This window comes from Ranitomeya variabilis, chromosome 1 (genome assembly GCF_051348905.1).
Source record: "Ranitomeya variabilis isolate aRanVar5 chromosome 1, aRanVar5.hap1, whole genome shotgun sequence".
NCBI classification, from domain to species: domain Eukaryota; kingdom Metazoa; phylum Chordata; class Amphibia; order Anura; family Dendrobatidae; genus Ranitomeya; species Ranitomeya variabilis.
Genome location: NC_135232.1, coordinates 807357621 through 807369702, shown reverse-complemented (window position 1 = coordinate 807369702; position 12082 = coordinate 807357621). Strand labels below are relative to the sequence as shown.

At 40.2% G+C, this 12082-nt stretch overlaps 1 protein-coding gene across 4 annotated transcripts in view; it reads left to right on the top strand.

Annotated features, from left to right (window-relative positions):
- The window catches only part of PSD3 (pleckstrin and Sec7 domain containing 3), a 741896-nt gene that overhangs the window by 212079 nt on the left and 517735 nt on the right, over positions 1-12082 (top strand). For all 4 annotated transcript variants that reach the window (XM_077274259.1, XM_077274266.1, XM_077274275.1 and 1 more), the window contains exon 2: positions 2928-3042. In XM_077274259.1, the coding sequence (XP_077130374.1) occupies positions 2928-3042 (115 nt within the window). The remainder of the gene's footprint in view (positions 1-2927; positions 3043-12082) is intronic.

Sequence of the window (12082 nt, the reverse complement as noted above, 5' to 3'; positions counted from 1 at the left end):
CCTGCACAAACTCCTCATCCTACTAGTACCCCAATACTGCTGCTGTATGTGTCCCTATTACTGCACCTGCTGTGTGGTTCTCTGTGCCCTCTAAATTCTAAAGCACCCCTCTATAATATAGTAATGCCGGGTGCGAGTGCCCTAGAAAACAGTGCCCATATTGTGCCCCCTAGAAAGTAATATTGTCCTGTGTGCCCCTTTGATAGTCACAGTAACCTGAGTTTCCCTATAACAATAAGTGCCCACTTAACATTGAATAATCTCCCGAGTGTCCCCCCTGTACAGCTCCTCTATACACAGCATGATGCTCTCTTATACATAACATGATGCCTCCTCACTGTAATGTACCCCCTCAGTATACTGACCCCTTAGTAGCCCCCAAACTGCTTGATGGCCCCAACACTGTGTGATGGCCCCTTCACTGTAATCCCCACACTGTATGATGGCCCCCTAGATAGCCTCCATATAGTATAATGTGCCAAATAGTCCTCAACATAGGCCTGTATAGCATAATGCACTCCCCATAGGCCAGTACAGTATAATGCACCCCATAGGCCTGTATAGTATAATGCACTCCCCATAGGCCTGTACAGTATAATGCACTCAGCCATAGGCAGCCGGTATAGTATAATGCACCCCCATAGGCCTGTATAGTATAATGCACTCCCCATAGGCCTGTACAGTATAATGCACTCAGCCATAGGCAGCCGGTATAGTATAATGCACCCCCATAGGCCTGTATAGTATAATGCACTCTCCATAGGCCAGTACAGTATACTGCATTCCCCATAGGCCTGCATAGTATAATGCACTCCCCATAGGCAAGTACAGTATAATGCACCCCCATAGGCCTGTACAGTATAATGCACTCCCCATAGGCCTGTACAGTATTATGCACTCCCCATAGGCCTGTACAGTATAATGCACTCCCCATAGGCCTGTACAGTATAATGCACCCTCATTAGGCAGTCTGTATAGTATATTGCACCATCATTAGGCAGCCAGTACAATATAATGCTCCCCCATTAGGCAGCCTATATAGTATAATGCACCCCCATTAGGCAGCCTGTATGGTGTAATGCACCCCCATTAGGCAGCCTGTATAGTGTAATGCACCCCCTTTAGGCATCCTGTATAGTATAATGCACCCCCATTAGGCAGTCTGTATAGTATAATGCACCCCCATTAGGCAGTCGGTAAAGTATAATGCACCCCCATTAGGCAGCCAGTACAATGTAATGCACCCCCATTAGGCAGCCTGCATAGTATAATGCTCCCCATTAGGTAGCCTGTGTAGTATAATGCACCCCCATTAGGCAGCCTGTATAGTATAATGCCCCCCCATTAGGCAGCCTATATAGTATAATGCACCCCCATTAGGCAGCCTGTATAGTATAATACACCCCCATTAGGCAGCCTTTATAGTATATTGCACCACCATTAGGCAGCCTGTATTGTATATTGCAGCACCATTAGGCAGCCTGTATAGTATATTGCAGCACCATTAGGCAGCCTGTATAGTATAATACACCCCCATTAGGCAGCCTGTATAGTATAATGCACCCCCATTAGGCAGCCTGTATAGTATAATACACCCCCATTAGGCAGCCTGTATAGTATATTGCACCACCATTAGGCAGCCTGTATTGTATATTGCAGCACCATTAGGCAGCCTGTATAGTATATTGCAGCACCATTAGGCAGCCTGTATAGTATAATGCACCCCCCATTAGGCAGCCAGTACAATATAATACACCCAAATTAGGCAGCCTGTATGGTATAATGCACCCCCATTAGGCAGCCTGTATGGTATAATGCACCCCCATTAGGCAGCCTGTATAGTATATTGCACCACCATTAGGCAGCCTATAGTATAATGCATTCCCATTAGGCAGGCTGTATAGTATAATGCACCCGATAAAACAATACTTGCCTTTCTTCCTCCTTTTTCCCGTGGTGCTCTGAGCGCCCGCTCATCTCCTGACAGCAGGCGCCGGGTACTGACGTCATCGCTACCCCCTGTCAGTGTCGGCGTTGCTGTTGTCAGACGCTGACAAGGAGATGATGGGAGGAGTGTAACGCTCCCTCTCTCATCAAGCTGATCCTGCGATGAAAGGTGGGGGGTCCAGTGCTGGCACAGGGCCCCCCACCGCCTCCTCAGGGGCCGCAGAGCAGGGAGATCGTGTCTCCCTGCTCTGCCGCAGAATGTAACTGTATCGGCGCGCTGTGCACGCTAATAAAGTTACATAACGTAGCTCCGGGTGGGCCCCCTCAGAGCGCGGGGCCCTGGACCACCACCCCCTCTGACCCCCGGGAGCTATGCTACTGCACATGATAGAATACTAATTTTTGGTTTCTTTTACCTGGTTAGCCTTAGGAATGTGTGCAGCTGTATAGTAAAGAGTCGGCTATGTCAGAGGTACAGATCAGAACTATTCAATGCCTTAAAGAGGATGCTAAATCCGCTCTATCTTTCCAGAGATATGGGCCTTTTTATTTAGTGCTAATTTGTATGGTCCGCGGAGGCGTGGCTCACAGGATTGGTCCGTGGGGGCGTGCCTTTAGACTGCAATACATTATTTCCCTGTAAGAATTGCCCTCTTGTAAAGACCATAAAAATTAGTACTAAATATAAAGGACCATATTTCTGGAACTGTATGACAAAATAAAATACTCAGGGGAACAGCAAGAATAAAATAAGGGCAAAAACTGGTCATTTCTAACTTATTGACATATCCTCTTTAAATGTGAGGTGAGCAGAGGCTCAAAGGAGGAAAAGTATAGTAGCTATATTTTCCTATTCGTTCAATAAAATGGTACCTGGATCCATCATTATTTACTATGAGATTGATTTTGCTAGATTTCAAAATTTTTGTATAATACTATAAAGGAGTAATGCAAACTTTTTATGTATTTTTTCTTAACAGGCAGAAAGGTATGTTTGGGTGAACAACACGTCCGCACACTCCCAGAATGTCGCAAAGGCAAAATACGAATTCTTATTCGGTGAGCCCGAGCCGACAACAGAGGACAGCGCACCAGGTAAGCATGTTTAATGATCTACATAGTGACATGTGAACGTAATATTAAAGAAGTTGTCATTTGTCAGTTCTTTATATTTGGAATATAAGAATGTAAGAAGTTGTCAGTTTTCCTCATACCCCTCACTTGGCCCCAATTACATAATAAAGCTTATACTCACCTCCCGTGCTGGCGCCGTTCCCACGGTGTCAGCACTCGCACTCACACAAAGTGTTATACGTGGCTCCCCATTATTCCACACTTAGCAATACTGTAATTAAAGGGAATCTGTCCCCAGGTTGTTGCTACCCCATCTGAGAACAGCATGATATGGAAACAGAATCCCTGATTCCAGTGACGTGTCACTTACTGGGCTGCTTACTGTAGTTTTGCTAAAATCACTGTTTAATCTGCTGCAGATCTACCAGTTCCCTGAATGCTGAGCTCTTTGCCCACATCACTGATTTGCAGTTTTCAGTGTGCATTGTGTATGGGCAGAAAACAACTGGGGTTGGGGTTATACAGAGCTCACGAATATGGAGGACTATATGGCAGCAGGCTTTCTAGTCTTCTATTGATCTTTTTTTTTAATCAAAACTACAGCAAGCAGCCCAGTAAGTGATACACTGCTGGAATCGGTGTCTCTGCTTCTCAGATTAGGTGGCAAAAACCTGGAGACTGACTCCTTTAAGGAACAGTACTTCCTAAAACATGTCAGTGTTGGATTTGTCAGTGCTGGACTTCTCAGTGCCTCCAGCTATTCTCTGCTACCGGCACTCAGCTGACTACATCGACCCCCAATATACACCTGTTACGTTTTACTGCTGAATTTGGTGAACCCCTTTTTTTTGTAAATATGACATAAATAAATGGAATATTAGTTTTCTGTATGTATAACCTTAGGTCTGATGTTCTATTTGTGAAGCTCTTATTGAAGTAGAGCACTTGTCTTTATCTGTACATTATTCTGTATTTAACTCCTTCACCACCCATTCTGTTTTCACCTTCCTGAACAGGCCAAATGTTATAATTCTGATCACTTTACGTGGTAACAACTCTCAAACGCTTCAACATATCCCAGTTATTCTGAGAACGTTTGTTTGCAACACATTGTACTTCATGTCAATTTTAAGCTGATATTTTTTGTGTATATTTGTGAAAATATCGGAATTTTGGCGAAAATACCACACAAAATAGTTAATAACATTTCTCACATGTCCACTTTGCATCAGCACAATTTTTTTAAACATAATTTTTTATTGTTAGAAGAATTAAAAGTTGATCAGCGATTTCTCAATTTTCCAACAAAATTTACAAAACCATTTTTTTTTTTAGGGACCACATCACATTTGAAGTGACTTTGGGCTGCCTATGACAGAAAATACCCAAAGGTGACACTATTTTAAAAACGGCAACCCTCAAAGTGGTCAAAGCCACATTCAGTAAGTTTAGTAACCCTTCAGGTGCTACACAGCAATTAAAGCAATGTTGAAGGAAAAAGTAAAAATATTAAATTTTCCCACCAAAATGTTGCTTTAGCCCCAAATTTTCTATTTTCCCCAGTGTAAAATGGGAGAAAATGTACCATACAAGGTGTTCAGCAATTTCTCCTGAGTATGCCAATGCCCCATGTGTGGTGGAAAACTACTGTTTTGACGCACAGCGGGGCTCATAAAGGAATGACCACCATTTGACTTTTGGAGTGCAAAATTGGTTTGAATAGATAGCGGATGCCATTTAATATTTGCAGCGTTTCTGATGTTTCTAAACAGTGGAGACCCCCCACAAGTGACCCCATTTTGGAAACTACACACCTCAAAGCAGTTATGTAGAGTTGTGGTGAGCACCTGGAACCCACAGGTGCTTCACAGAATTTTATAACATTGAGCCATGAAAATGAAAAAATACATTTGTCCCACAAAAATGTTGCTTCAGCCTCAATTTTTTTCATTTTCACAAAGATATCAGGAGAAAATGGACCATATAATTTGTGCAATGTCTCCTGAGTAAACCTATACTCCCCCCATATGTGGTGGAAAGTTACTGTTTGGGCACACAGCAGGGTTCAGGAGAGAAGGAGTGAAAACTGAATTCCGAAGCTCAAGTTTGTCTGGAATAGATTGGGGATGCCAGGTCACATTTGAAAATCCCCTGTCACGTCAAAACAGCAGAAACCCTTAAAAGTGACCACATATTAGAAACTTCATCTTTTGAGGAATTCATCTAGGGGTGTAGTGAGCATTTGTAACCATCAGACGATTCACAGAATTCTGTAACATTAGCATGAGTAAATGGAAAATTACCATTTTTTCCAGTAATATGAAGCTTTGGCCCAAAGTTTTTAATATAGGAGTGCAGTGAGCATGTTGACACCATATGTGCCTCACAGAATTATCATGGCGCATGTGTGGCTCACTGATCGACACTGTGCGAGTGCGGCTTTACGATACACTGCACAAGCTCAGGATTTTTAAAAGCGGATTTGAGTGACTTTTTCTGAACATAGTTCAAATTGTGTGAGCAGCGCAAACCGTGACTGAATAAAATGAAGCACACCACTATGACAGGTACTATATAAAGTGCTTTTTGCTCATGATTAGACCGCCGTCTTTAATGAGAAAAACGTGTTGGTGATTCATATTGCAGAGGGCCATATCGCTTTTCCAGAGCCTTTGTACTACCAGTAACATTTAGGCCCCCATATTTTCATTGACAGATGATGGACCTGAGTGGCGGCTTGCTTTTTTTGTGGATTGAGTTGAAGCTGTTACTTTGAACATTTTACATAACGTTTTGATTCACAGTTATCCTGTGCTCTACACTGAGCACATAGGGTATTTTTACATTGTGTTCTGGCACCCGTTCGGTGGCCCCATTGGGGCTTACGTCTGAACCCCCCGCAAAATGGGATTCGGACACATGCTGTGACAGGGCTATAGACATAATGGTGCACATTTGCTCTGTCGTGCATTTTTTAGGTGGACACGCAAACACACAGTCTGGCTTACAAGCTTGAAAATTATGCATCTCCTTAGGAAGACGTCCTAGTGAGTTCGAAACACCTTGATAGAGAATAAACCATCATTTTTTTTTATCTTCAATACGTCTGGACATCCATCATTACAGCAGCGCAGATATTAACTACGAAACCTCCCGATTGAATATCCGGCACTTCACCGGCACCATTATAGCCTGTGGCCCCGTTGGCGCATATGTCTGAATCACGTTTTGTGGTTCGTTCAGAGTTAAGCCCGATGGGGCCACCAAACAGGTGAAAGCAATGTGAAAGCACCCTTACATCGAGGTCTCCTTCTAAATGATATGATTCTGATGAAATCCCCGAGAGATCCATTTACTATAATGAGGCGTTGCTCTGGACTCAGTTTGGCTTGTGTTCAGCTGTGTGCTTCTTTTCAGAAGTGTACAAAGCTGTGGCCAGCTGTGCTAATGTACGCTTATGGATCTTTATGGCCGCTTGATTTTTTGCGGCATGAGATGACTTTTTCAGCTATGCCATTTTTATTTACGACTTTTTGATCGCATTTTATTCCACTTTTATGTGGTGGTATGATGGAAAAAAGGTTTTATTTGCCTTTTTTTATGGAGTTCACTGAAGGGGTTAAATAGTGTGGTAGTTTTATACGTTAGGTCGTTCTGGACGCGGCGATACTAAATACGTGTATATTTTTTTACCTAACTATACCATACCTATTTATTGGTTTAATATTCTATTCATTTTTCGGTTTGTTTTATTATTTTTTTTAAATAGATTTACACTTTTTTTTACTTTTCTTTTACTTAGTCCTTTTATGGGACTTTTATTACTCTAATCACTAGTATAATGCATTGGAATGCACCAGCATTGCAGTGCATTATACCTGTCAGTGCTTCACTGATAGATCGCCCTATAGACCATGCTCCTGTCATGGTCTACACAGGCCTGCAGAGCTGACAGTTTGCATAGCACAGGGCCCATGCTATACAAACTATCAGCCTGCAAAAACTGATAGTCCCATAGTGGGACAAAGAAAAAAAGTAAAAAGTAATTGTAAAAATATAAAAAAAATAATAATGAAAAATCAAAAGATATTGTACCCATAAAAAATATTTGTATGAAAAAATAAACCATAAAAGTACACATATTTGTATTGCTGCATCCTGAACGACCCGACCTATAAAACTGTCCCACTAGTTAACTCCTTTAGTGAACACCATAAAAAAATAAAAAACAAGGCAAAAAACAATGTCTTATCGTACCGCCAAAGAAAAAGTGGAATATAACACAAGATGGATATAAATAAAAATGGCACCACTGAAAACGTCATCTTGTCCAGCAAAAAACAAGCTGCCATACAGCTTCATCACCGGAAAAATATAAAAGTTGAAACTCTCAGAATAAATCAATGTAAAAATAATTACTGTATATAAAATATAAATGAATTAGTATTGACCCGAAGAATAAAGCTGCCTTATCAATTTAACCACGCACGGAATGACATAACCCCATAATAAAAAATTCCTGAATTGCTGTTTTTTGTTCATTCCACCTCCCAAAAAGCGGAATAGAAAGCGATCAAAAAATGGTATGTGTCTAAAAATGGTACCAATAAAAAACGTCAACTCGTCCCGCAAAAAACAATCCCTCGCATGACTCTATGGGCCAAAATATGGAAAAATTATAGCTCTCAAAATATGGTGTAAGGCTCGGCGCACATTTATCCTGCACTCTGCACTAAGCCCTTACAACGTTTTCCAGATAAAACCCCCGGCGGAAGATTCCCAATAATGAGGCAGATGGAGGCACTGTGGATGCCGTCTGACCTGTGATCCGGCGGTGTCCTTCTATTTAGGATTACATAAAAGTGCCGTCGGCCACAGTTTTGTGCACTTCTGAAAAGGACACTGCTGAACAGAGGCCAGACGCAGTCCAGAGTAACTCTGCTGCCTCATTATAGTGAATGGATCCCTCAGAGGTGTCATCTGGATCAAGTCTCTCAGAGATTTCGATGGAAACCGAAAAGTGATCAGCGTAGAGCGCTAGATAAATGTGATCCAAAACATTATAACTAATCAAATCCTCAATATATAAAACATAAACATAAAACAAAAGAACTGAATGTTAAAACCAACAAAAAACAACACACATAATTAAAAACAGAATAAGATGTTAATAAGTGGAGAATATTGATCATTCATAAAAATGCAGAAAAACCCATGGTCTCGTTGAGGCCTTGTGGAACCATGGTGCCCAACAAGTAGATCCAGCGACTCTCTTTCTGTGCTAAAATTCTGCCAAGGTTACCTCCCCCAAAACCCAAGTCTACCTGATCTATGGCTTGAATTTTCAGTTAACTCGGGTCACAATTATGGTATAATTTAAAATGCCGTGGCAAAGTCTTTAATCCATATGTATCTTCCATAGTAAGGGCTTTCTCAATGTCCCTTATGTATTCTCTAGTTCTAATTTTTAACTCCCTAGTAGTCATCCCTACATACACTTTTCCACAGGGACACTTAGTTTATGAATGATCAATATTCTCCACTTATTAACATCTTATTCTGTTTTTAATTATGTGTGTTGTTTTTTGTTGGTTTTAACATTCAGTTCTTTTGTTTTATCAGTTAGAGACGACTCATCCAGTAGTCCTACTTCTTTTGTGTTAGTCCGCTGCAGAACATGATTGGGTCCGGTCCCACAGACACATCTGCCATGGACTATTTTATTATGTAGTTTATTTATGTTTGTGTTGTCTTATTGCATATTAATAATAAAATAGGGAGTAGATACTTAATGGGGTCTGTTTATATGTGGGTATTGTATTTATATGGTTATGTTATGGGATTTTGTAATATACTTGTTTTGGGTATAATATATGTAGATTTTATATATCACTATATTGGATGTGTTTATTTAAATATATTGGTATTGTATCAATAGATATTTATTATACTGTAATTTACGTTTGTTTATTTAATTAATAATGGTGTTATATGATTATTTATGGTATTAAATGTTATATGTATTTTTAGTATTTTAGTTTGCACTTATTGCACTTTATAATTGATACTTAAAATTAATTAATTATATATAATTTATGGTAAATATATTTATTAATATATATTATGTGGGGTTTACACATATCACAGTGATCTATTATCACATGTTATTTATTATTATATACTTTCACCTTTTACATTATTTTTGTATTTATATGCTCAAATACATATGTTTATCTCCATTAATAAATCCCTCCTTTTTTAATATTGGTCACTTTGTATCTGCCCATATCTTCCCTGTGTTTATTTAATCCCAGCTGTTTCTTTCTCGGCGTCCGGTTGGCGCATGCGCAGATCAGGAGCTTCCCCGTGACTTCCTGCCTCGCTCACTATGGTAAGGCACAGCGTCCTTACACTTGCGTTCCAGATGTGAAGAGCAGGAAGTCTCTTTTCACAAAGGAGGAAGTCCAGGGATCAGCGCATGCGCAGTATATCACCGGCAATGCCGATATCAGAATCAGCTGTGCACGGGGTATATATGAACGGCCAGCAGCACACATGCTTGCGAAAGTAAAAAAAAAAAAATAGGTCTAGAAGAATTTTTTTGTGAAAGAAAACTAGTTTTATTTTTTCCTTTCACATTCCAAAAATCCCTGTGAAGCACCTGAAGGGTTATTAAACTTCTAGAATGTGGTTTTGAGTACCTTCAGGGGTGCAGTTTTTAGAATAGTGTCGTTTTTGGGTCATATAGGCCCCTCAAAGTCACTAAAAGTGTGAGTTGGTCCCTAAAAAAAAAAAAAAATTGTTTTGCAAATTTTGTTGTAAAATTGAGAAATCGCTGGTCAACTTTTAACCCTTTTAACTTCCTAACAAAGAAAAAGTTATATTTCCAAAATTGTGCTGATATAAAGTAGACATGTGGGAAATGTTATTTATTAACTATTTTATGCAATATGACTCGCTGATTTGAGGGCACGAAAAAGAAAAGTTTGAAAATTGCAAAATTTTCAAAATTTTCGCCAAATTGCAGTTCTTTTTTCACAAATAAACGCAGGTCATTTCAAAGACATTTTAACGCTATCATAAAGTACAATATGTCACAAGAAAACAGTCTCAGAATCACCGTGATTCGTTGAAGCGTTCCAGACTTATTACCTCATAAAGTGACAGTGGTCAGAATTGTAAAAATTGTCCCGGTCATTAAGGTGAAAACAGGCTTTGTCTCAAAGGAGTTAAGAGGGTTAATCCTATTGCTATATTCCCTTTAAATACCTTTTTACAGGTGCCAGAATGAGTAAATGAGCATTTGCTAGTATGCTCATTCCCAATGATTGGCGGTGATCAGCAGCCAGCATTCTTACTTGTTGGACGATCACATCTTTTATGCGGTCTAAAAAGCAAAGATTGTTGGCAGCACATCTCCTTATGTAAACAGGGAAAGTGCTGCCAATGAAAACTTTCTTAGTATGAAGACGATATGATCATTTCTTCTGATTGCATTAGCCCCTGTTAAAGAGACTTTAGATGAGCAGCGATTGACTTGTTCTGGTGTTGGTTGGCGCTCTTAATGAACAGAAATCTGCCTCTGTAGACCACAAGACTCAGCAATTTTCTACCTAGAAATTAGAAGTACTATTTTAAAATACTAGTATACAGCAATCAGTTATTCATATTATGAGATCACTGCCTCCTGCAATCAGAATAAATACATCATAATTGGCTGTAAATGTCAAGGTATACATCATCCTGAGTGACAGACTGTAGTAAGAAAATCGGGGTTTTTCCTTTTACACATGTATTATTTAGCTCTCTAATGTACATCCTTTTATGCAAGTTATGAGGGCTAAATGGGTGTCCTTACATTGCACAAGCTTGTGGGGGAGGGTGGCAATGTTCGGGCTTGATCAATAATGCAGATTTTACATGCAGTCACGCTCGGCTCAGGCAGCATCAGAGAAAGTGCATTTTTCATCAAGTACTGTATTGCAAAGGCGAACTAAATAAAAATATATGTCCCCTGGAGCAAGTTTCAAAAGGCAAGCATTGGATTCTTTGAGTTGAAGGGGTTGTCAAACTTTAAGCGGATCTGGCAGTAAGCTCTGAGAAATCAACATTTTAATTCATATGCTAATGAGGAATTAAGTGCTTTGGGCATGACAGAGCACTTAAGGAGCCAGTGCCTTCTGAGTTTGCTTCCCTGCCTATCGCCATTCTCTTTAACTTGATTGATAGCTCCCTACCTGATGTTTTTGCCTGGTTCCTGACATTTTATAGATAGTGAGGTATCAAATTAAGCTAAAGAGGTTTGTGCTAGATAGGGAAGATCAGGAGGCAGTGGCTTGTTAAGTGCTCTCTCACGCCCAGAGCACTTAACGCCAAATTTGTATAGATGTATGAATTGTATAGATTTGTATGGATTAAATCGCTAATTTTCCCAGGAACACAGCAGCAGATCGAAGATGTAAAGGTGTCGATGGATTTACATTTCAAAACGCTGCCTACCTAGATATTCGGTTTGGCAAGGTTGAACTTACTGACAGATGCCGTTTAAATAAGTTATCTAATATATAAAGCTGAATGTGTGTGTGTGTGTATGTATGTATGTATGTATGTATGTCCGGGATTGGCATCTGAACCGTAGCAGCTACAGCCACAAAATTTTGCACAGTCACACGTCTGGACCCCGAGAGCGTCATAGGCTATGTTGTGAGGTGAAATTTTAACCCCGCGCTTTCCAATTCACCAAACAATTTTGCCCCTATCTACATAATGGGGAAAAAGTGAAAGGAAAAGTGTTGGAGGCGTCGCAGCTACAGGCACAAAATTTTGCACAGTCACACGTCTGGACCCTGAGAGCGTCAAAGCTATATTGTGAGGTGAAATTTTAACCCCGCGCTTTCCAAGTCACCAAACAATTTTGCCCCTATCTACATAATGGGGAAAAAATTAAAGGAAAAGTGTTGGAGGCAAATTAACAGCTGCCAGATGTGAACAAGGGGGACTTAAAGAATGACAGCGATGGCACCAAAGAGTATATACTGTACAGTTGCTAAGGTGGGGCCCC